Below are 20,167 nucleotides of genomic sequence, written 5' to 3' on the forward strand. Positions count from 1 at the left end.
TTTTTTTGGTTTTTCTCCGGTACCGGGAACCGAACTCACGACCTTGCACTTGCCAGGCAGGTGCTTTGCCGCTGAGCTATATCCCCAGCCCCTGTGTGTGGTAAATTTTAAAAACATCTCTCTCTTTCTCTTTTTTTGAGATAGGGTCTTGCTTTGTAGTCCAAGCTGACCTTGAATTTGTGATTCTCCTGTCTCAGCCTCCCAAGTGCTGGGACTACAGGTGTGCACCACCATGCCTGGCTAAAAACATCTCTTAATTGGTGTGAACTATATAATGTAAGTGGTCATTTTGCTTACTATACTTGTTCATTGCTTTCAGTTATGCTTACTATGCAATGAATCTCCAGATAAATCCCTAGGCCCCTCCTTCCTAAATCTTGCTCTATCTAAAGGGATAGGATGGCCACTGGAGATAATGTAAGCAGAAATGCCTAGCGGGGGTTTGGTGTCAGGAGGCTCTCCAATAGCCTTAACTGCCTAGGTGCCTAAATTTCTAGCCTTGCTTTGGCAAGTCAATCTTTGTCCATTCAAAAGGGGAAAGTGTCAACAGGCTGTGAAAGACATGTAGGGGTGGTGCTGACCTGTAGCTACTAGCATGTGATAAGCACTTTCAACATAGCTGCTCAGCTAGGCAGCCTTCTCATAGGGGAAAAAGGTGGACTTTGGAACCACACAAACCTAGGCAAGCTCCGGGGAGGTTTCACTTCTCTGAACCCTTTCTCTCATGTGTGTGAAGAAACTGCAGTCTTCATGAGTGGGTATGGGGGTTGCCCAGCTCAGTGTCTGAACAAGTAGTAATCCACTTCTCAATGAAAGGTTTCAGAGGGTTGGGGATATGGCTCAGCGGCACAAGCGCCTGCCTAGCAAGCACAAGGTCCTGAGTTCGATTCCCATACCAAAAAACAAGGGTTTCACACCTGCTTTCCAGGTAGAATAGAGCGCAGTGCTACAACAGTCAAAGAGAGATCAGACACACGATGGTGGTCCACAAGATTATATCACCCAATGAGTCCCAGCAGCCTTAGTTTGTGTAAGTACACAGCACCAAGATCGCACAGTGATGAAATCTCCTCACTGAATGTGTGGCCATCATTAAGTAATGCTTGACTAATTCCATGCAGGGAATCTAAACTGCACATCTGTTTACATATTTGAAATTTCAAATTTGAAAACTAAATTTAGCTTAAAACCATAGGATGGTGAAGAACGCTCATCACAGATTTACTTTTGTTTTGTTTTTTTTTTTTCCGGTACCGGGAATTGAAATCACGACCTTGCGCTTGCCAGGCAGACGCTGTGCCGCTGGGCTAAATCCCCAGCCCCTAGATTTACTTATGATAATGTAAAAATGGGAACACATGTCCTCTGGTAAGAAGTTGACTTAATAAGGGTTGCCATTTAAGGCAATACTTTGCAGTATTAAGACTTTGCATATTAAGTATTATGACTTTAGCCGGGCATGGTGGCGCATGCCTGTAATCCCAGCACTCGGGAGGCTGAGGCAGGAGGATCGTTGCGAGTTTGAGACCAGCCTGGGCTACAAAGTGAACTCAAGGCCAGTCTGAACTGCAGAGCGAGATCCTGTCTCAAAAAAAGTCCAAAAACAAAACAAAACAAAACAAAAAACCACCAAAAATTATGGCTTTATTTATCTATTTATTTTCAGTGCTAGGGATCAAACCCAGGACCTACAGAACTTAGGCACAGGCTTTTCCACTGAGCTACATGCCCAGCCCTAAAGTTGTGTTTTGCTTTTGAAGAACCCGGCCTGTGGGTGGTACTGATAAATGCTATGTAAAATCATAAGCAACTAGGCTGGGGATGTTGTTCACTGGTAGTGTGCTTGCCTGGCACTAGAAAAAAAAGCAATTCACTAAATTTAGCATCAAGCAATAATATGGCTCATTCTAGAAAAATAAGTAAAATACATATATAGGAGAAGCAGCACCCAAAGCAAGCGTTTCCTCCTGTGAGCTCGGAGGGGCGAAGCTACTTTCTTCCGGTACTTGTGCTCCTTCTAAGTTTTTATCAGCAAGCATCATTTCCTGGAAATCTGAAGCCCCCACCAGCATTCTTAGTCCTGGGGCAGGATACGGGGCGGATGCCAGCGCCACCTAGCGGCGCCCCGAGGGCCCCACCCCCAAGGGGCTGGAGCTACAGGGCGGGGCGCGGAGACCCAGCACAACCCAGCAAACCGGTCGGGTCCCCAGAGCACACGCAGCAGTCGGAGGCCGGGACGCGCCCTCGCGAGCGGCGTAGGTAAGTCTCAAGGCTGGGCTGGCGGAGGTGGGGACCGCAGGCCGGTGGGGAAAGCGTCAGGGCTGGGCCAGCGCTGGTCTGAGAAGCCCAAACTTTCTCTGAGCGCGCGGCCGGCCGGGGCCAGCCCCAGAATGGAGATCTTTCGCCCGGGCCGCAGGAGTTTCGCTTTCCCAGTGCGTTTCGGGAGGGGACGTGGCACCTGGTTAGCCCCGGGAACCGAGCAGCGCCTTACTGGCCCCAGTGAGCTGCCTAGGTTCTGGGGGTATCCCCCTCTTATTGGCACGAGTGGCCTGTCTGTTGCAGAGTGGCCAGCTTTGAGTGGCACGGGGGCTGTCGTGGCCCTCAGCTGGTGAGGAGCGGGAGAGGAGACTGCCTTGGTTGCCCCGTGTGCCCTGGCGCCACGCAGGTGTAGACTGGTGAATGAGCGGCTGAGTGGTAGGGGGAGGGAGGATCTTAGCTCAGAGATGGGGTGGAAACCAGTGAGTGGCCCCAGTCCTCGGCATGGGAAGGTGGGCACCCCGTCCCATACAGAGCTTTGCCCTCTGCCTGTCCTGCTTCCAGCCCCTGCCCCCAGGGCTGGCTTCAGGGAGCCACCAGGAAGTACCATCCTTCTGACCTCTTTAAGCCAGAGTAAAAACAAAACAGGGAAATGGAAAAAGGGAAAACGAGTGGGGGGGACTGAGAAGCAGCCAGGGAGAGCAGAGAGGAGAGGAAAGCCAGGCCCTGACCTCCACTGTGGCCTCTCGGTGTATCCACAGGGTTGGGGTTCAGCCTGAGCAACCCGGACATGGGATAAGTGGGGAGAGCCGGCCAGGGACCAGGGAGGGGGCAAGCAGATGTCATGGAAGGTCTGTCAGGTGTCCAGTTCTCTAGGGCCCTGAAATATTCATCTCACTGCTGAGCTTTGGTTTCAAAGCTGGCGCCTCTGGCCTGGCCAGTAGTGGCAGGGGAGCCAGGCACTTCCTAGGGTGACTGTCTGGGGCAAAGGGGGAGCCCTACTTCTTCACCTGCCTGTTTTCCCTGAGCCTCTGTCATAAAGACCCAGAGTCTCTGTTGATAGCTTAGAATGTGGTAGGATCACTGGGTAAAGGCCCTGACTTCCTGTCATCTTATGCCGTGACCTCAGGGCCTCACTTGTAAAAATGGGTATGTCAGAGAGGTAATGACGGGTTACACCTTCTGCACTGGGGGAACCTTACGTCACAAGCTGGGTAATGGCCACCTGGGCTCAGCTTCTTCCCTGGGAATGCAGCCTCAGGAAGAAGCCCGCCACCTCAGAGCACTTCCAGCCCCAAAACCTCTCATCCAGGGCCTTTCACAAAGAGCAGAGAATCTCTAGCCAGAAAGTCACAGCAAAGGGACACAATTACTGTGTGTCTTCAGAGTGCCAAACTGGGAGGGCCCGAGGGTGGAAGCTCACAGGGGCTCTGGAAAGAAGTTTTGCAAACAACATGGCTAACCATGGCCATAGGCCTTTTGCACAGTTCTCTTGGGAATGCTGTGGAAAGGCTGACTTTGATAGAATCTTCCAACTCTAAGAGTCTGGTATTTTAGGCCAAAGCTGGCTCCTTTTTGTTTGTTTGTTTTTTTAGACAGGGTCTTGCCATGTAGTTCAGGCCTTTGAACTCTGCAGCCTTGGCTGGCCTTGCATGTGTGGTGATCCACCTGCCTTAGTCTCCCAAGTGCTGGGATTACAGGCATGTACCACTATACCCAGTGAGGGTCTTATTTTGAAATAGAGATGATATCCAGAATTTCAGCTTTCTTTAGCTGGTGTGGTACATACCTGTAATCTCAGCACTCAAGAGGCTGAGGCTGGAGGATCATCTGGAGTTCGAGGCCAGCCTGGGCTACATAGAGAGTTCAAGACCAGCCTAAACTACAAAGTGAGACCCAGTCTAAAAAAAGAAAAATGAAACAGAATTCCAGGGCTGGGCGTGGTGGCGCACACTTGTAATCCCAGCACTTGGGAGGCTGAGGCAGGAAGACCATTGCGAGTTCGAGGCCAGCCTGGGCTACAAAGTGAGCTCAAGGTCAGCCTGAACTGCATAGGGAGACCCTGTCTCAAACAAAAAATAAAACAAGAACAAACAGAATTCCACTGGCCACAATGGCTGGTACTTAGATGGGACTCAGTACGCTGGCCGGGGAGGAGGGTAATAGTTCTCGCTGTATATAATGGTCTGTACTTTTCCCATAACACAGGGATGATGTTAGGGGATGCCAGGTTCTTGGTTCTGGGCTGGCTGGAGAGTACTTCCATGCCATGGCAGTCAGTCTGCTGGCAGTCAGGTTACAGTAGCCACTGTGTGGAAGTGGGGGTGAGGGAGGACAGGTCCTGGTATGGAGCGGATTCTGCTGGAAGGCATATGCCAGGTTTTTACTCTTACTGCTCTGAAGAGCAGACCGGGTAGAAATACATGGTTTTAAGAAATGAGTTAGGATTTTTCTCAATGTTGAGTCTGTAAAACAGGTGGCCTGGATCTGCACCCACAGGCTAAGAACAGGTGTGCCTGGAAGAAGTTTGGATGAACGCTGGGTTAAACTGACTTGAACAGGGCAAGACCTTTCAGGGGCTTAACATGGCATTGGGCCTTGTAAATTTCCAAGAAGGAGATAGGATTGTTCCAGTTTCCATGGGCCACTAAGGGCTTCCGGGAGATGCCTGGCCAGGTGATTCCTCACTCTCTCTCTGGTTCCTGTAAATAAGTCTGCTCCTTTCCTGTGTGTGGCTGATTTAGAGGAACAGGAGGCCAGGGAGGCCATCTGCCTGGATTCCCACAACTAGCTAATGATCCCAGGCCTCTTAACTCTGGCTTTGGGTGCTTTTTTTTTTTTTTTTTTCCTTTTCTTTTCCCTGTGATACTGGGATTAAACCCACCCTAGCACTTTTTTTTTTGACACAGCGTCTCTCTATGCAGTTCAGGCTAGCCTTGAACTCATGTCAATCCTCCTGCCTCAGCCTCCTGAGTGCTGGGATCACAGGCATGTGCCACCATGCCCAGCTTTTATTTTTTATTTTGAGACAGGATCTTGCTAAGTCCCTGTTTCCCAGGCCGGGCTAAAACCTGTGATCCTCCTGCCTCAGCCTCCCAGGCATATGCCACCATATCTGGCACTGAGTACTTTCTTTCCAACAGTGTCTCTGTAGGCTCTGGAGAGAGTGAGCACTCAGGAGGAGCTCGCTGAGGGATCCAGAGGGCATTACGGGGGCAGTTTGGGAGGAGAGAGAGATATGGCCATCCTCATACCCAGGACATGCCACATGACTCTGTCCCTTGGGTCTGGGGGTTTAGCTCAGCAGCACAGTGCCTGCCTGGCAAGTGCAAGGTCGTGAGTTCGATTCCCGGTACCGGAGAAAAACCACATGACTCTGCCCCTATAAATGTGCTCCAAACCAGGGCACATGAGCAGTGCTCCCAGTGTGGACTCCTTAGGGATGCATCATTCTGCTCTAAGCTGTCTGTTCTGCTAGTCTGTTTATTCAGAGTCAGGAACTGGTAGAGTTGGCGTGGACTCTGATTTTTTGGTTCAGGGCACTCATCTTAGAGATGCAAAAAGTGAGATATGACGTGGCCTAGCCCGACTCTGGAGTCAGTTCCAAAGTCAGGATGGGTCTCAGGTCCCTGTCTCTGGGCTCAGGCATCAGATGAATTTTCACTGGGAAAAGGGATAGGTATCCACACAGGTATCGGCTCCTCCCTGCCATTTCTGATCTTTACTACCTTATCCCTGGCCTTTGGTGCCTCAAAGGCTTCTCTCCAACTGGCTGTAAAGGTACAGGGTTTGTGCTTCAAAGTCAGACATCAGCTCTGGGTTCAAACCCACCTCTGCAGTTTGCCTGCTGTGGGGCCTTAGATCTGTTTTCCTCTGAACTTTTTTCCTATTGGCAGAGTGAGATCTTTTGTGAGAACTGGAGGCATCTTGCTACTGACTTAGTTGCTTAGTAAGTATTGCTGGTGCTTATTGCTCTATGTGGTTTCCTCCCGTCTTGTGGTTCCCTCCCGTCTCTGCTCACCTGCAGTTTTCTGTTCTGGGTTGTTAACCATCTGTCATCTAAACTGGAAGCTGAACTGGAAGACAGGAGAGTTGAAACCCAAAGGAAGTGGGTAGGGGCTCTGTTTCTGAGGTGGCATCAGCTCTTTTGATGGCTTCCTCTTTGAACTGCCTGACTACCAGTGTGGCTGGGGTCTCTGAGGTTACAGTCCTGATGACACAGTTCTGCTCCCAGAGACAAGGGTGTTGGGTCCTTTCATGCTCCCCTGGAGATGGCAGCCAGCCCTGTCTCCATGGATACCAGGGAGGCTGCCCTGGCTAAAGATGGGGCTGGGAGGGGTGGCTTGGCCCTGAGGCAGAGAAACACTGGCTTGTCGATGTGACTGGAGATTTTGAAAGAACTGGGGGGAATAGATGGCTTGTAGGGCTCCTCCTCTGGTGGGTGTGTGTGTGTTTGCATCTGCCTGAGCTCTTAGATGGTGGCCAGAGCTGGGTAGATAAATTCCAAACTCATGACCAAGAGGGCTTATGTGGGGCGGGACAGGAACTTTCTCAGCTGTGAGGTTTCCTGGTTTGTCAGATGACTAGATGAGGTCCCTTCCAGCTCCAGTATTTCAGTTTTTGGACTTCCCTGACTTTTGTTGTTGTTGTTGTTTTTCTTCCGGTACCAGGAATCAAACTCACGACCTTGCGCTTGTTAGGCAGGCGCTTTGCCGCTGAGCTAAATCCCCAGCCCCGACTTCCCTGACTTCATCTCTTAATCCCAGAAGCTAGGCCAACCGAAGGGTGTCTTGGTGGATTCTGGGTTCCGTGGTCTGGGATCAGGCCTGGTGACCACCCGGACATGGTGCACCTCCTGCTCTTGCCCTGCTGTGTGCAGTGTGGGAGTGCTTCCCTGGGGGCAGTGGGGAGCTGGTCAAAGAGACCTGGACACTCAGCCAGGCCTTGCTGCTGGCCTGCGGGTGGGGCTTCCTGAGATGCACGCTCTGAGCTATTCTTTCCATTCTGCTCTGGGCACTCGTTCCTGGCAGGGAGGAGGGCAGGCTGCCTGGACCCGTCAGCTGCTCCTTTCTGCCCTTCCTTCCAGCACACACACCCTCTTGCTGTAACCCCAGTAGCTCAGCCTCCTCAGCAGATTCCAGAGTCTTAACCCTTCTTGTGCCACGGGAGAGCCACAGCCTGGGTCACCCCACAGGCAGGGAGAGCATCCCAGAGGGGAGATGCTTCCCCAACTCTGCATGTGAAAGCCTCGGCCACTGGCAAGTCCTGCTGTTTGGGCCCAGAGCCCACTTTCCTGCTGCCATTGCCCTGGTTCCTTCCGGTGAGGGGATGGGGCCCCGAGAGACAGGAGCACACTGAGATGCTGCATATGCTGATGGCAGGCGGTGTGGGGTGAAGAATGTTCTAAGGATTCAAGCTGCCTGCAGACATGACGGGCAGACAGACTTCGTATCGCTGTTGTTTGTTCCAGCAGAAGCTCAATGCCTCCTTATCTGAGGGAAATTCGGGCTTTGGAGGAACTGAGCCCCTGGATACCGAGGTCCTCCACCAGCTACATGCAGAACACAGGGGACCTGCCCCGGGCTTCAGCCCCATCCTCCCTCTGCCTGCCCTTTCCCTCCTGCCTCCTAGCCTAGGTCCTCTCCAAGGCAGGCCCCACAAGTCATCTGTAGGTGATGTGAAGGGCCCTCATGCAGGCCAGGTGGGAGCTGGGCCAGATGCAGAGGCTGCCAACCCCAGGGGCTCTGGGTCCCTGAGGCTCCTGCTGGCCAGGGTTCTCCTTGGCATGGCTCAGGGGAGGGGAGTACAGCAGAGGCACCCATTACTGGACTAACAGGAGTTAATTTTCCTGCCCCAGGGCTGTGCACCAGATAGCTAGGATCACCTCTTGGCCACACAGCCACTGTGACAAGGATAGGTCACTGCTTGCACAGTGGCTTTCCGGTCAGAAAGAGGAGGGTGGCTGTGCCTCCCGAGCTAAGGGAGCGTCCCCTCGGTTCTGAGCTTTTGAGTCTCTGTTCCTGGGTCAGCCTTGTGCTTGGGCTCTTGCCACTGTGGCGGCTGACTGCTTGGGCGTCCATGTCCTGTGCAAACTTCTGTCATGAGAAGGTCTCAGGCAAGAAGCTATGGGGGGATGGAAGAGCAGTTTAGATAAGGGCTGTGGACGTGAGGGGCTCTGGAGGGACTCCCGAGTGTGGCTCAGGATCAGTGGGGGTCCAAGTCTTGACTTCATCTCACCCTAGCAAGGTCGCCTTGGCCAAGTGACTTCATTTAAGCCTCAGTGTCTTCATTTATAAATGGGATAATAACAACAGCATTTACCCTGTAAGGAGTTCACGAAGTAATAGCTGAAAATAGTTCATACTTGGCTCTGTTTATCAGGGGTCAGGCACCATTCGAAGTGCTCTGTGTGCATTTTCTCTTACTTTTTCCCTTTTTCTTTCTTTGTTGTACTGGAGATGGAACCCAGGGGCTCACACATGCTAGACAAGGCTCTACCACTGAGCTACATCCTTGCCTTTTAAGATTTTTTGTTTTGATACATGTCCAGGCTGGCCTCAAGCTTGTGATCTTGCCTCAGCCTTCCAGAGTGCTGCCATTACAGGCATGCACTAGCATGCCTGGTTCCCAGTTCTTTTACTTTTTATGTTATCATCATTACTGTATTATTTGCTGTACTGGGAATTCAGGATCTTCACACTGAGGTATATCCTTAGCCCTTCCTTTCCTTTTTTTTTTTTTTTTTTTTTTTGAGACAGGATCTTACTGTACAGTCCAGGCTGGCCTTGAACTCAATATGTAGCCCAGGTTGGCCTTGAACTCATGGCAGTCCTCCTGCCTCAGCCTCCCCAGTGCTGGGATTCCAGGCCTATTAGGTAGTGTTAAACACATCTTTCAGCTGAAGACACTGAGGCATAGCGAGGCGAAGTGCTCAGTGGTAGTTTCTGGTGCAGACAGGCTGGTGGCTGAGGCTCCAGACAGCTAGAGTGGAACCTGCTGTGTTCTAGCAGGCAGGTCTACTGTCTGAGTCCTCTGAAACCACAAGCTTGATACGGTGGAGTGACAGAGTGCAGGGTTCTGTGAGTCAGCAGCCCACTGAACTGAATCTGACTCGGAAGGCCCATCGGAGGCGGACTTTCCTGTGAATCATGCTTCACCCTGTGGCCCTGTGGCCCCTTTGTCTGGGAAGGGTTTATGTCTGTCCTGGGTGGACAGGGAGGGAGCGGGGCAGCTAGCCGTCTGCTGGCAAAGGGCAGGCCCTTGCAGCCCCGGTGCCAGACCATCCCAGTCTGCTGGCAGGGTAGTGAGCTCAGAGATCACCCGCCGGCCCCACCTCATTTCAGAGGTGAAGGATCAGGCAAGGGTGACATCATAGCTTGGTGGCTTCTGATCACAGGGCCTTCCTGGCCTGTTCAGTCAGTCATGTGTCCATCACCCAGATGGAAGATCAGAGGGTGCCTGGTGAGGGCCATAGTGACAAACATGCCTACTCCAGGTGTCCTGCACCCCTTCCTCCCTACAGAACATTCCCTTCTGTGGAGTCACAGCGTGCTTTGGAAGGGGCAGGGCGAAGGCAGGCTTAGGGAGAAGGAGCGTCTCACTCCCGGTTTCTCTTTCTTTCCTTTATCCTATTAAAGGGCTCTCACATTCTGCCTTCTCAAGATGGGTTTCCCCAAACACCTGACAGCAGTGGTTAATACCGTGCCTTGCGCTCACAGCGCCCTGCCTGGCCCGTCCCTGCATGCTGTGGCACCGGGTCCTCCAGGTGGCCCCTCCTGGCGCTGGCTCCACACAGCTGCCTGCTGCCCTGCTCTGCCCCTCAGCCCTGAGTTTCGGGCGGAGCTTTCTTCTTTCTGACCTGACACATTCTTGCTTGATTCTGTCCCTTCTACTCTGGGGACATGGACAGCAGCTTTCCTCAACTAACCCATTCAGAGGCCTGGCCTGCTATTCGATCCAGGCCACCTTCCCCTCTGAATTACCTCAGTTGTCTGAGAGAAGACATAAGGCAGTCTTTATCCCATCCTGGCCTGTGCAGGGTGCCCTACAAAGAGAAGCTGGGGCTCTCCTTCCAGCAGAGGCTGTGAGAGTGGCCGCCCTCTGAGTTGCGGTGTCCTTCCTGTGGGGTCCTCGAGTCTGCCCCCAGGTGAGGATCTAGATAGGAGTTGGTCCTGACTCTGGTAGGGTGCGGCCCTACACAAAGGCCTCCTCCTTGGCTCTTCTTGTCTCTGTCATCTCAGAAGGGAACACTGGGCCCGGGGGACATTTATTTGACAAAGGAGACATAAAGGCACAGTGTAACATAAAGGACAGGTACCAGGACCCTGGAGGGCTCCATTCTGGTTATGCCACTGGGAATAGTGTCAGTTCTGGGCCCTGGTTCTCTCATCTGAAATGGGGCATTCAGAAATGGAGAGACCTAGAGGTCCCCGCTACCTGGAGGGCCTCTCAGCTTGCTCTCCTCACCACTAGCCACTGTCCCTGGGCAGAAGTCACCAAGCTGTGTCTCCCCTTCCGAGTTGCTTTGGGCCCCTGCGCTCACTCTCCACTCCGCAGGCCAGTGAAAAGAGCAGTGCACACGGGCCGCCCCAGCTGTTCTCAAAGAAAACAAAGTCCTGTCTCAGGCCTGCCCTGCGTGGCCTGAAGGTCCTGACTCCGCCTGCCACCAGTCCACCGCCTCCTCCCCTGTTGCGCAGCTCTGGCCTTGGGGCCGCTTGCTTTCCTCCTCCTCCTCCCCTCTCTCAGCCTTGGCTCTGCCCCAGCCCTGGCTCTCAGGCCGGGAGCTCCAGCCAGCTTCCATGGGGGCTGGTCTGACCCCTCCAGAGGGTCCCAGCTGGCACTGTCACTCACCAGGAGGCTGTGCCAGGGCCATTGGGCTTCTTCCTGGTTCTGCTGTCAAGCTACAACACTGGGAGTTCTCGGAAATGAGCATGGGGAGTTGCTGAGCTGCCCGGTTCCGCGTCTGTCATACCACTGATGCTCAGCAGCGACTCTGGGTGCCTAATGAATCCCTGCTGCTTTCTAAGGCCGGGGCAGAGAGGGCCCTGAATGAAAAGCTGGTGTGAGGGCAGCAGGGTCAGTGAGCTAGACAGAAACTTGGGGGGAAGCTCTCCCGTCTGCGTACACAGAGGCAGTGTGAAAGGGGGGCTTAGGAAGCCGGGCCAGGTGCTCATCACTGCTTTTCTTGTCCCTTTCAGGTCCCAGCAGCTGGGGTTCCCCCTCAGCCCTTGAGTTGCCATGTCCAACCCCACCGCCCCGCCTCCGTATGAGGACCGCAACCCCCTCTACCCTGGCCCTCCGCCCCCTGGGGGGTATGGGCAGCCATCTGTGCTGCCAGGTGGGTACCCCGCCTACCCTGCCTACCCACAGCCTGGCTACGGTCACCCTGCTGGCTACCCACAGCCTATGCCCCCCATCCACCCGATGCCCATGAACTATGGTGAGTCTGGAAGGGTGGATGGCGGGTGGGTGGGTGGAAGGAAGCAGCACTTGGGTCATGAGTGCAACTCCTTTCCTTCCCTTTCTCTTCACCGTCTCCTTTCATCTCTTTTGCTCTGTTTCGATCTCCTGTCTTCCTTACCTCCCTACTCCATCCCTCAGCTCCTGTCACCCTCCACCTCAGCCACTTGCTAGCCCCTTTATTCAGCAAGGGACGGAGTCTGTAAGACACATACCGGAACTTACACACCAGGGAGGGGTGCTGGGTGAAGTAACAGCTGTAAGTAGTTACCTAAGGGACCGTTTGTTTCCCCAGCAAGGCCGCTGCCACCCCACCCAGGTGCCATGCGTTCTTTAGGAATTGCCTCTGCAGTTTTTTAAAAAAATAATGTTTTTGGGGCTGACAATTCTCATCCTTCAGGTAAAGCCTGATTTTTGCAAACATTTCAAAGCCATTTAGACCCACCTTTGGTAAACATCATAGCAGGTCGGAAACAGCTGCAGTTAGCTTGCAGTGAACCTCTGCCTAGAAAGATTTTCAATTTTTGGGTGCTGGGATGTAGAGCTTCGTATATTTCCAGCATGTGCTCTCCCCCTGAGCTCCACCTGACCCCTCCTGGGTGTTCTGGACAGCACTCACTGGAGTGTTTGGAGGCCTACCGTCCTGGGCATGTGCGCACCGGTGCAACTCTTCACACACATGGGTGGTGCATGCCCTGGATGGATCTGTTCTCCTAAGGCCATGCCCCGCCCTTGCCTGCACTCAGCCCTGAGCAGTCCTGGCCTCCTTCTCTTTGGCTTTCCCTCCCTGAGGCCGCTGTTCTGCCAGCCAGCCTCACTCTTGCCTGGCTTCCTCCTGATCGAGGTACCTCTCTCCACCCCTGATGGTGTGGGCTGGCATAGAACCCTCAAGAGATGCAAGCTGATGGAGTGGCCGTCATCCAATTCCCCTCATTCCATGCTGGCTTGGCTCACTAATGAGGGCACATGGAGGACCCCAGCTTGGAAGAGCAGTTCTTGTGTTGTAACACTTGTCTTTTCACTGGACCTTTGATTTTTTTACATTCATTAACTAATTAATGAATGAATTTATACTAAAGATTGAACCCAGGGCCTCATGTCTACCACTCAGCTACAGCCCCAGCCCTTTTGAATTTTTGAGACAGGGTCTTGCTAAGTAGCCCATGCTGAACCTGAACTTGCAATCTTCCTGCTTCAGCCTCCTGAGGAGTTAGGATTACAGGCATGGCCACTGCCCAGCCTAAGCCTTTGTTTGGGTTGGTGTTGGGGAAGCTCTGGAATGGAGACCACATGTCCCAGGTCCTCAGTTGGTCCTATGTGCTCTGTCCCTAGGCCCAGGCCAGGGCTATGATGGGGAGGAGAGAGCAGGGAGTGACAACTTTGGGCCTGGAGAGTGGGATGACCGGAAAGTCCGACATGCCTTCATCCGAAAGGTAAGATCAGTGCTGGGAGGCTGGGAGGCTCGGGGATGTTGGGCCTGGGCCCTCAGGCTGTGGGAATGGGGAGGGCAGCTCCAGGCACAGCCCTGCATCCCTTTCATCCTTGACCTTGTTTTGGGAGGGCAGAGTCAGTCTGGGGGAAATCTGCCTGCGCTCTGCCCAAGGGTTCTGCCTTCCCCAGGGGCCCCTGTCCTGTTGGAGCCAGGCAACGGGAAGCTGAGATGGTCGTACTTGTGCCTAACCCACCCTGCCTCCATCTGTGCAGCTCCCTGCTCGGTGCAGACAGATGCACAATGCGTAACTTTCAACTGCTGCAAGGGCGAAGCCTAGCTGGCAGTGCAGGGGCAGTAAACTGAGGTGAATGTTGGATAGGAGGGGAGATGCCAAGGAGCAGATAGAGGGGCCCAGAGGAAGACGTGCACATAGCCTGTGGGCCAGGCCCTTCCCCCAGGGGTCCCCTGGCCAGGCTGCAGTGGCAGGGGCTCTGAGGGCTCGGAGTACAGCCTTCGACATGAAAAACACCCGCTTCTAGCACTGAAAGGACAGGCAGAGAAGGTCCCGTGGGGGCTCCGGGCTCCTTGGGCCTGGGGCTGGCTGCTGCTTCTGAGGAGAAGCCAGCATGTGGGTGGTGACCCCTGCCCGGCCATCTGGGTTCCAGGTTTATAGCATCATCTCTGTCCAGCTGCTCGTCACAGTGGCCATCATCACCATCTTCACCTTCGTGTGAGTCTCGGCCTGGGTCATGGGCTCGGGGGGCTGTGGCAGGGAGGCCGACTAGCCCGGTGTGACTTCCCTCATGCTTTCTACTCCACAGGGAGCCTGTCGGGCAATTTGTGAGGAGAAACGTGGCCGTGTACTACGTGTCCTAGTGAGTGTGTGGCCCTCTCTGCTTGGGTGAGAAGGGGAGGGGGAGCCGGCACGTTCAGGTTCCACTTGACCAGCTGTGCTCAGGGTGGGGATCAAAATGCTTTCAAAAGGGGTCCTCCCTGGGGCCAGTACTAGTCTCCCAGGCAGAGGGGTGTGGTGGCACGTGCCCAGGGGGTAACAGAACCACAGGACACCCGGGGAGGGGGCAGTGGGGTCACGCGCTCCTTCCAGGCCTCAGCCCTATGTTGCTGAGCTTCTCAGTGCCACTGGCTGGGGGTAATCATGTCTCTGTTTCCCACTGAGTAGCCTGCCTAGACTGCCAGGCAGCTGTCTGGGCCTCCCCAGGTCTGGTGAGTGCTGCCTGGCTGGGCCGGGCAGGGGCTGAGGGCAGCTGTGGGCCCACAGACTACGTCCCATCTCTTTCTCCCCAGTGTTGTCTTCATCGTCACCTACCTGATCCTTGCCTGCTGCCAGGGACCCAGGTGAGTCCCAGGAGCTTAGACAATGAGGAGGGCATTGCGTGGGACAGGGGCCAAGTATGTTGGTAAGAAAAGAGATTCTTTATAGCAGTTAAATGGAGACTGATGAGAAATACTGGTGGTAGGCTGAGGTAGGAGGATTGCATGTTTCAGACCAGCCTGGGCTATATTAGTGGCTCAAGGCCATCCTGGACTACTAAGCAAGACCCTGTTTTAAAAATGGTAACAGGCCAGGGGCAGTGGCACACACCTGTAATCCCAGCACTTAGGAGGCTGAGACAGGAGGATTGCTGCAAGTTCAAGGCCAGCTTGGGCTACAAAGTGAGTTCAGGATCAGTTTGAACCACACAGCCAGACCCTGACCTAAAACAACAGTAAAAGTATACTGGTGGTGATGATGATGACAGTGATGACGGTGGCTGCCGTTCTAGTGTATACAAAGTACAGTGTGTGGTGCGTAGGATCTATCTAGCTATCATTCTCACAGCAAGCCTGCAAGATATGTAGCATTTTAACCATGTAACAAATAGGAGTGAAAAAAGACAGGTGTGAGGGTGGGCGGGAAAGAAAACCAAGGATGGGGCAGAAGGAAAAACCAAATGGGAAGAACTCGAGGCTCAGAGACCCTGGACAACTTTCTCAGTAACACAGGTATGCAGGAGCTGTAAGAGCTGTGAACAAGTCTGGTCTTTACCCCACAGCACACAGGTCTGCCCCCTTGCTCCACACTGTCCCTGTGTAAACATGTGAGCAGATACCACATGCCGTGTCGGCATCCCCTCCCTGAAGGCACTACTCCTGAGGCTCAGGGGCCAGGCACCTCCTCGGCCGCCCAAGACTCTAACGAGGTTTCTGTCTCCTCAGACGCCGGTTCCCATGGAACATCATCCTGCTGAGCATCTTTGTAAGTGCAGAAGGGGAGTGGGAGGGCTGTCCTAGGGGACGGCTGGGCGCACCATTGAGGAAGAATGCCCCTGGGTGTCTCCCCACTTCTTCCTGACTCCTGCTCTTGGTCTTTTCTGTGGGCGCCTCTTTCCAGTGCAGTCTCATCTGTCTTCAGCTGTGGCAGGACACTGTGGCTGTCCCCAGAGGGCCAGCCATTCCTTTCTTCCTTCCCTCTCCATTTCTTTTCTCTTCTTTTTTGTGGTGCTGAGAACTGAGCTTAGCTCCGGGCATGTGCTGGGCAAGTGCTCTCTCGCTGCACCACCCTTCAGCCCATGCTGGTTGTGAGTGTTTTCCTCTTGTTTCTCTTCTTCCTAGACCCTGGCCATGGGCTTCATGACGGGCACCATCTCCAGGTAGGTCCAAGGACGATCCACCACATTCTCGGGAAGTGTTATTATGGGCACTGGGTGTGCCTGGCTGCCAGTCATTCGCATAGGTGGATTCTGGGCGGGATTCATCTGGAGGCAGTGAGTTTGAAGTCATTTTTAGGTGTCTTATACCTCTGGTTTCTCTTAACTCCTTGCTCCTTCCAGTATGTACCAAACCAAAGCCGTCATCATCGCAATGATTATCACTGCTGTGGTGTCCATTTCTGTCACCATCTTCTGCTTTCAGACCAAGGTGAGGGCGTGGAGGGCCCTTCCCAAGCCCTTTCCTCGCTGGCCCTTTGGGTGTGGCACGTGAGCAGACCTGGGAGGGCCTAGAGCCCTGTAGCCAGGGATGTATTTTCCTCAGAGACCTAGTCCCTTTCCACTCATATCTGCACCTACAGTATGCTTCTTGTCTGTCCTTGGCATGTGGTGGCCACTCCCCTGCCCATAGGAGGCAGCAGCAGGGCTCCCTAGCAGAGGGGCAGGGCTAGTCCGGCTGGGCTGCTGGTTGTGACAGGCATCTGACAGGTACCTCTACTCCCTCCCTGGCAGGTGGACTTCACTTCCTGTGCAGGCCTCTTCTGTGTCCTGGGAATTGTGCTGATGGTGACTGGGATTGTCACTAGCATTGTGCTGTACTTCAAATACGTGAGTGACCTGTCACGGGTTGGTGAAGCCAGTGCTTACTGCAGACTTCCTGTAGAGCGGGGCCCCTTGTGGGCCCTAAGGCCTCTGGGCAGGGTCTGACCTCTGGAACCTCCCGACTAGTTAGCAAAGGTACCAGCAAGGAAGTGCTATCTTGTTGGATTAGGGTACAATCGCTCTCTTGAGACAAATGGCACTAGGGGCCGTGACACCTGGACAGTGTCGCTAAGTTCCTATGGGAAGTAGTTGATTAGGTCTGACAGTTAAGACCAGGTTCTGGGAGAGGATCCTGGTCAGAGAAGATGGGCCTGGGTAGAAGGGACTTTGGGGGTCACTGGAATTGATTCTGTCTTTGATTCCAGCAACTGAGGGAGAACATGGGCTCCCAGGCCAGGGAGGGTAGTAGTGCTGGGGGAAAGACGGCGGGCCCACCTGACCGTGGGCTGGCCCTGCCCTCCCGTAAACAGGCACCTGGAGGAGAGTCGGTAGGGCTGTCCCCAGCTTGGAGGCTCATCGGGGTAGCCGCAGTGCTTCCCTGGCTGCTCTTCTTCAGTCCACCACTTCTAGGAGGGCTGCAGGAGCCCAGAATGGGGCTGCACACACTCTCCTGAGTGCCCGCCTTGACCCAGGGAAAGTCCATGGTGCCCTTCAGCCAGTGCATGCTGGGTCTGCTCTCTGGAGCTATCACTCAACTGCCACCTTTTTTTCAGAAGCACGGTGGACACCTATATACCTTGACTAGCTCTGGAAATTGGTTTGGCAAAAAGGTGCCATGGCTCGTGTTATGTGCCACTGTAAGGTGGCCTCTGCTTTCTCTGCCAAGTACATTACCATGCTTAATTCCTTCCAGGCTCTAGAAAGGCACGGTATGATCAGGATCTGACGGATGGCTTTCTGGATCACCCAAATCCCAGGGTTAGCTGGGTCTTAGGGCTTGCCTGAGAGGTGCCTTGCTCAGATTTCTAATGCCATCCTCTGTCCCCCTCTCTCTCAGATTTACTGGCTTCACATGGTCTATGCTGCTATTGGGGCTATTTGTTTTACTCTGGTAAGTCCCCACCTGGCTCTAGGAAGGGGAGTGGAGGGGTGGCGAATTTTAGGTGGCTTGGGACTTGAGAAGGGGGCATAGACTGTTTCCTCTCCCATCAGTAGGTTCCAGTGATTCACTGGGCATTCCTTGTCTCATTCACAGTGCCAGCTATTAGAAGGCTCAGCAGGCCTTTTAGAGGTGACAGTGTGTCAGCCTCAGTGATGTCTGCAGGAAGAGCCCATGTGTTATGTTGTTAATGAGTCCCCTAACCACACTGCACAGCACATGGGCTCCAGCACAATTCTGGGGCCACTGAGCCCTTGGGTGCTCATTTTTGGTCCTCTTGTCCCTGTAGTTCCTGGCTTACGACACACAGCTGGTCCTAGGGAACCGGAAGCACACTATCAGTCCTGAGGACTACATCACAGGTGCCCTGCAGATCTACACAGACATTGTCTACATCTTCACCTTTGTGCTGCAGCTGGTGGGGGATCGCAACTGAGGAGCACCCCTGTTCCACCCACCTTGGCTGTCCCTTCTCTAGAGGGCTGGGCCTGACACCTGTTTTCTTCCCCTTAAGTAATATGCCCAGTTTCCTTTAGCCATGAGGATGGGTGGCCTCTCGTGGTGGTATGGGAACCTGCTGGACTGGAGGAGCAGAGAACTCTTGCCATTGGTGGGCCTGACAGGGATTAGCCTGAAGATGTATCTTCTCCCCTCTACCCATGGCATGGCACCAAAGTCTTGTGGTGTAGTGTGTGAAAGGAGCCTGGTCTTTAGCTGAAATGGCAGAAGGGCTCTGACGTGACACACTTCCCTTCCGAGCTTGCCACAGGCTTCTAGGCTAGGGAGCTGGAGCTGTTTCCCTCCTGAACCCAACCAACAGAGCCAGACGGCTTGTCCCCAGTTCCTGGACTCAGAGGCCATTATCCTATATTCCTTGGGCTTGGCACCCTCTACCCAGGAAGGTAGAAGAGGTCTCCCCACTCCAACCCCATCTGTTTCAGTAACATATATATGTTGTTTATCTGGCTATGGGTTGGCGGGAAGAATGAGCACATAAGGTACAGGGGCCAGCAGAGCATCTGCCCTGGGTTTCCTGCAGGCTTGGGTGGTACAGAGTAGGCTACTGGAGCTTCCTGGCCTGTTCTCCAAAGCTCCCTGTGGTCTCCCAAGGGGCTTCTGATTGCTGGTCAGCAGCTCTTGCTTTCTCTGCTTAGGTGCTCAGAGCAGAAAGTCAGGGGCAATGGTTGGGAAATGGGGTGTTTTGTAGGCTTGTGAGTGTCGTGGGAAGGAGCAAGGTTGAGATGGGGGCTGGGGCACAGAAAAAGCCTTAAGGTCCCCCAAGTGATCTGAGAAGTACTGAAGTCCAATAAAACTTCTCTGTCCTTCTGGCAGCCCAGGAAGGGCCCTATGCAGAAGGTGACTGACTGAGTCTGGTCTGAACCCAAAGCTGGGAGATTTTTCAACTCCAGCCCCATCTCTCCAGCCTTCTTTGTAATACAAGTGCCTCACACTGGAGTCGGGGAGGGGACAGGGTCAGTGTATTGAACGTGGGTGGAAACTACATCAGCCCAAGGCGTAACTATGACTTCTCTATTGAGTACTTGACCCTAAATATATCACACAAAGGGACACAACTAGTAATGTAATAAAGTTTTATGTTTAGAAGTTCAAAGCCTGTGCGGCTCTGTTTTTTTTCCCTGGAAGGTGTTGGCTCTGGCAGTAGCTGGCTGGCTGTGCCCAAAGCATCCACTTCCTGTGCATTTAGGTTTTCTTTTCAACTTTCTCTCTCTCTCTCTCTCTCTCTCTCTCTCTCTCTCTCCTTCTCTTCCTTCCCTTTCTCTTTCTTTCTTTCCTTTTCACCCTATTTGGGATGGAACCCCCAGGGCCGTGGGAATGCTACATCCTCAGCTCTTCTCTCACCTATTCTCAGGTAACCTCATGTACTTGATTGTAACACTTCTTGGTGATGGATGCAACAAATTGCTGAAGGCTGATACTTGCCTGGGGAAAAGGGGAGGTGGAACCCGCAATCCTGGATTCGGAGGTGACCTCACAGGAGCCACAGTGCTTGACTGCTTTTGTATTGTGGACCCTCTACAAAAGCTCAGGAGAGCTGATCACTTATGAAGCTGCATGTATAGCTGGGGGTGCGGGCACACCCCTGCAGTCCCAGTGACTCAGGAGCTCAGGCAAGAGGATTACAAATCAGGCCAGATGGGCAACCTGGTGACTTAGAGACCTGACTCAAAATTTTTAAAAAAGGCTGGGAATGTAGCTCAGTGTGATGGCCCTGGGTTCAGTCCCTAGGAGGGAAGCTGTATGTATACCTGTAATTTTGCCAGTGGAGGAGAGGATAGGCCAGAAGTTCAGGGGGCCGGGGATTTAGCTCAGCAGCAAAGCGCCTGCCTGGCAAGCGCAAAGTCATGAGTTCGGTTCCCGGTACCGGAGAAAAACCGAAAAACCAAAAAAAAAAAAAAAAACCAAAAGCAGAAGTTCAGAATCTCAGAAATCACTAGTCCAATCATTTATGACTGAGGAAACAGGCCCAGAGAGGTTGAGTCATTTGGACTCAGCCCTAAGTGTTTTTGCCTCCATATCCTGAATGCTGCCTTTGATTCTATGACTTGTTTCAAGGCTGACTGGAACCCCACCCTCCTGGCCAGCAGCTCT

At 53.5% G+C, this 20,167-nt stretch overlaps 2 protein-coding genes across 4 annotated transcripts in view; one reads left to right on the top strand and one right to left on the bottom strand.

Annotated features, from left to right (window-relative positions):
- The window catches only part of Pnkd (paroxysmal nonkinesigenic dyskinesia), a 73,649-nt gene that overhangs the window by 50,593 nt on the left and 2,889 nt on the right, over nucleotides 1-20,167 (bottom strand). The window lies entirely within an intron of this gene.
- Tmbim1 (transmembrane BAX inhibitor motif containing 1) lies at nucleotides 2,151-19,169 on the top strand. 3 transcript variants are annotated; one of them, XM_005395657.2, is made up of 12 exons: nucleotides 2,151-2,259; nucleotides 11,454-11,695; nucleotides 13,048-13,148; nucleotides 13,813-13,877; nucleotides 13,969-14,022; nucleotides 14,453-14,503; nucleotides 15,365-15,404; nucleotides 15,761-15,798; nucleotides 15,979-16,066; nucleotides 16,369-16,464; nucleotides 17,456-17,509; nucleotides 17,847-19,169. In XM_005395657.2, exons 2-12 carry the CDS (start codon nucleotides 11,494-11,496, stop codon nucleotides 17,991-17,993), a joined length of 936 nt encoding a protein of 311 aa, XP_005395714.1. In that variant the 5' UTR covers nucleotides 2,151-2,259; nucleotides 11,454-11,493; the 3' UTR covers nucleotides 17,994-19,169. The 3 variants fall into 3 exon arrangements, with proteins under 3 accessions (XP_005395714.1, XP_013375389.1, XP_005395715.1); XM_013519935.1 differs by having other exon boundaries at nucleotides 15,761-15,793; nucleotides 15,974-16,066; XM_005395658.2 differs by having other exon boundaries at nucleotides 11,454-11,593.

Source organism: Chinchilla lanigera, unplaced genomic scaffold (genome assembly GCF_000276665.1).
Source record: "Chinchilla lanigera isolate Chin_1 unplaced genomic scaffold, ChiLan1.0 scaffold00052, whole genome shotgun sequence".
Classification (NCBI taxonomy): Eukaryota; Metazoa; Chordata; class Mammalia; order Rodentia; family Chinchillidae; genus Chinchilla; species Chinchilla lanigera.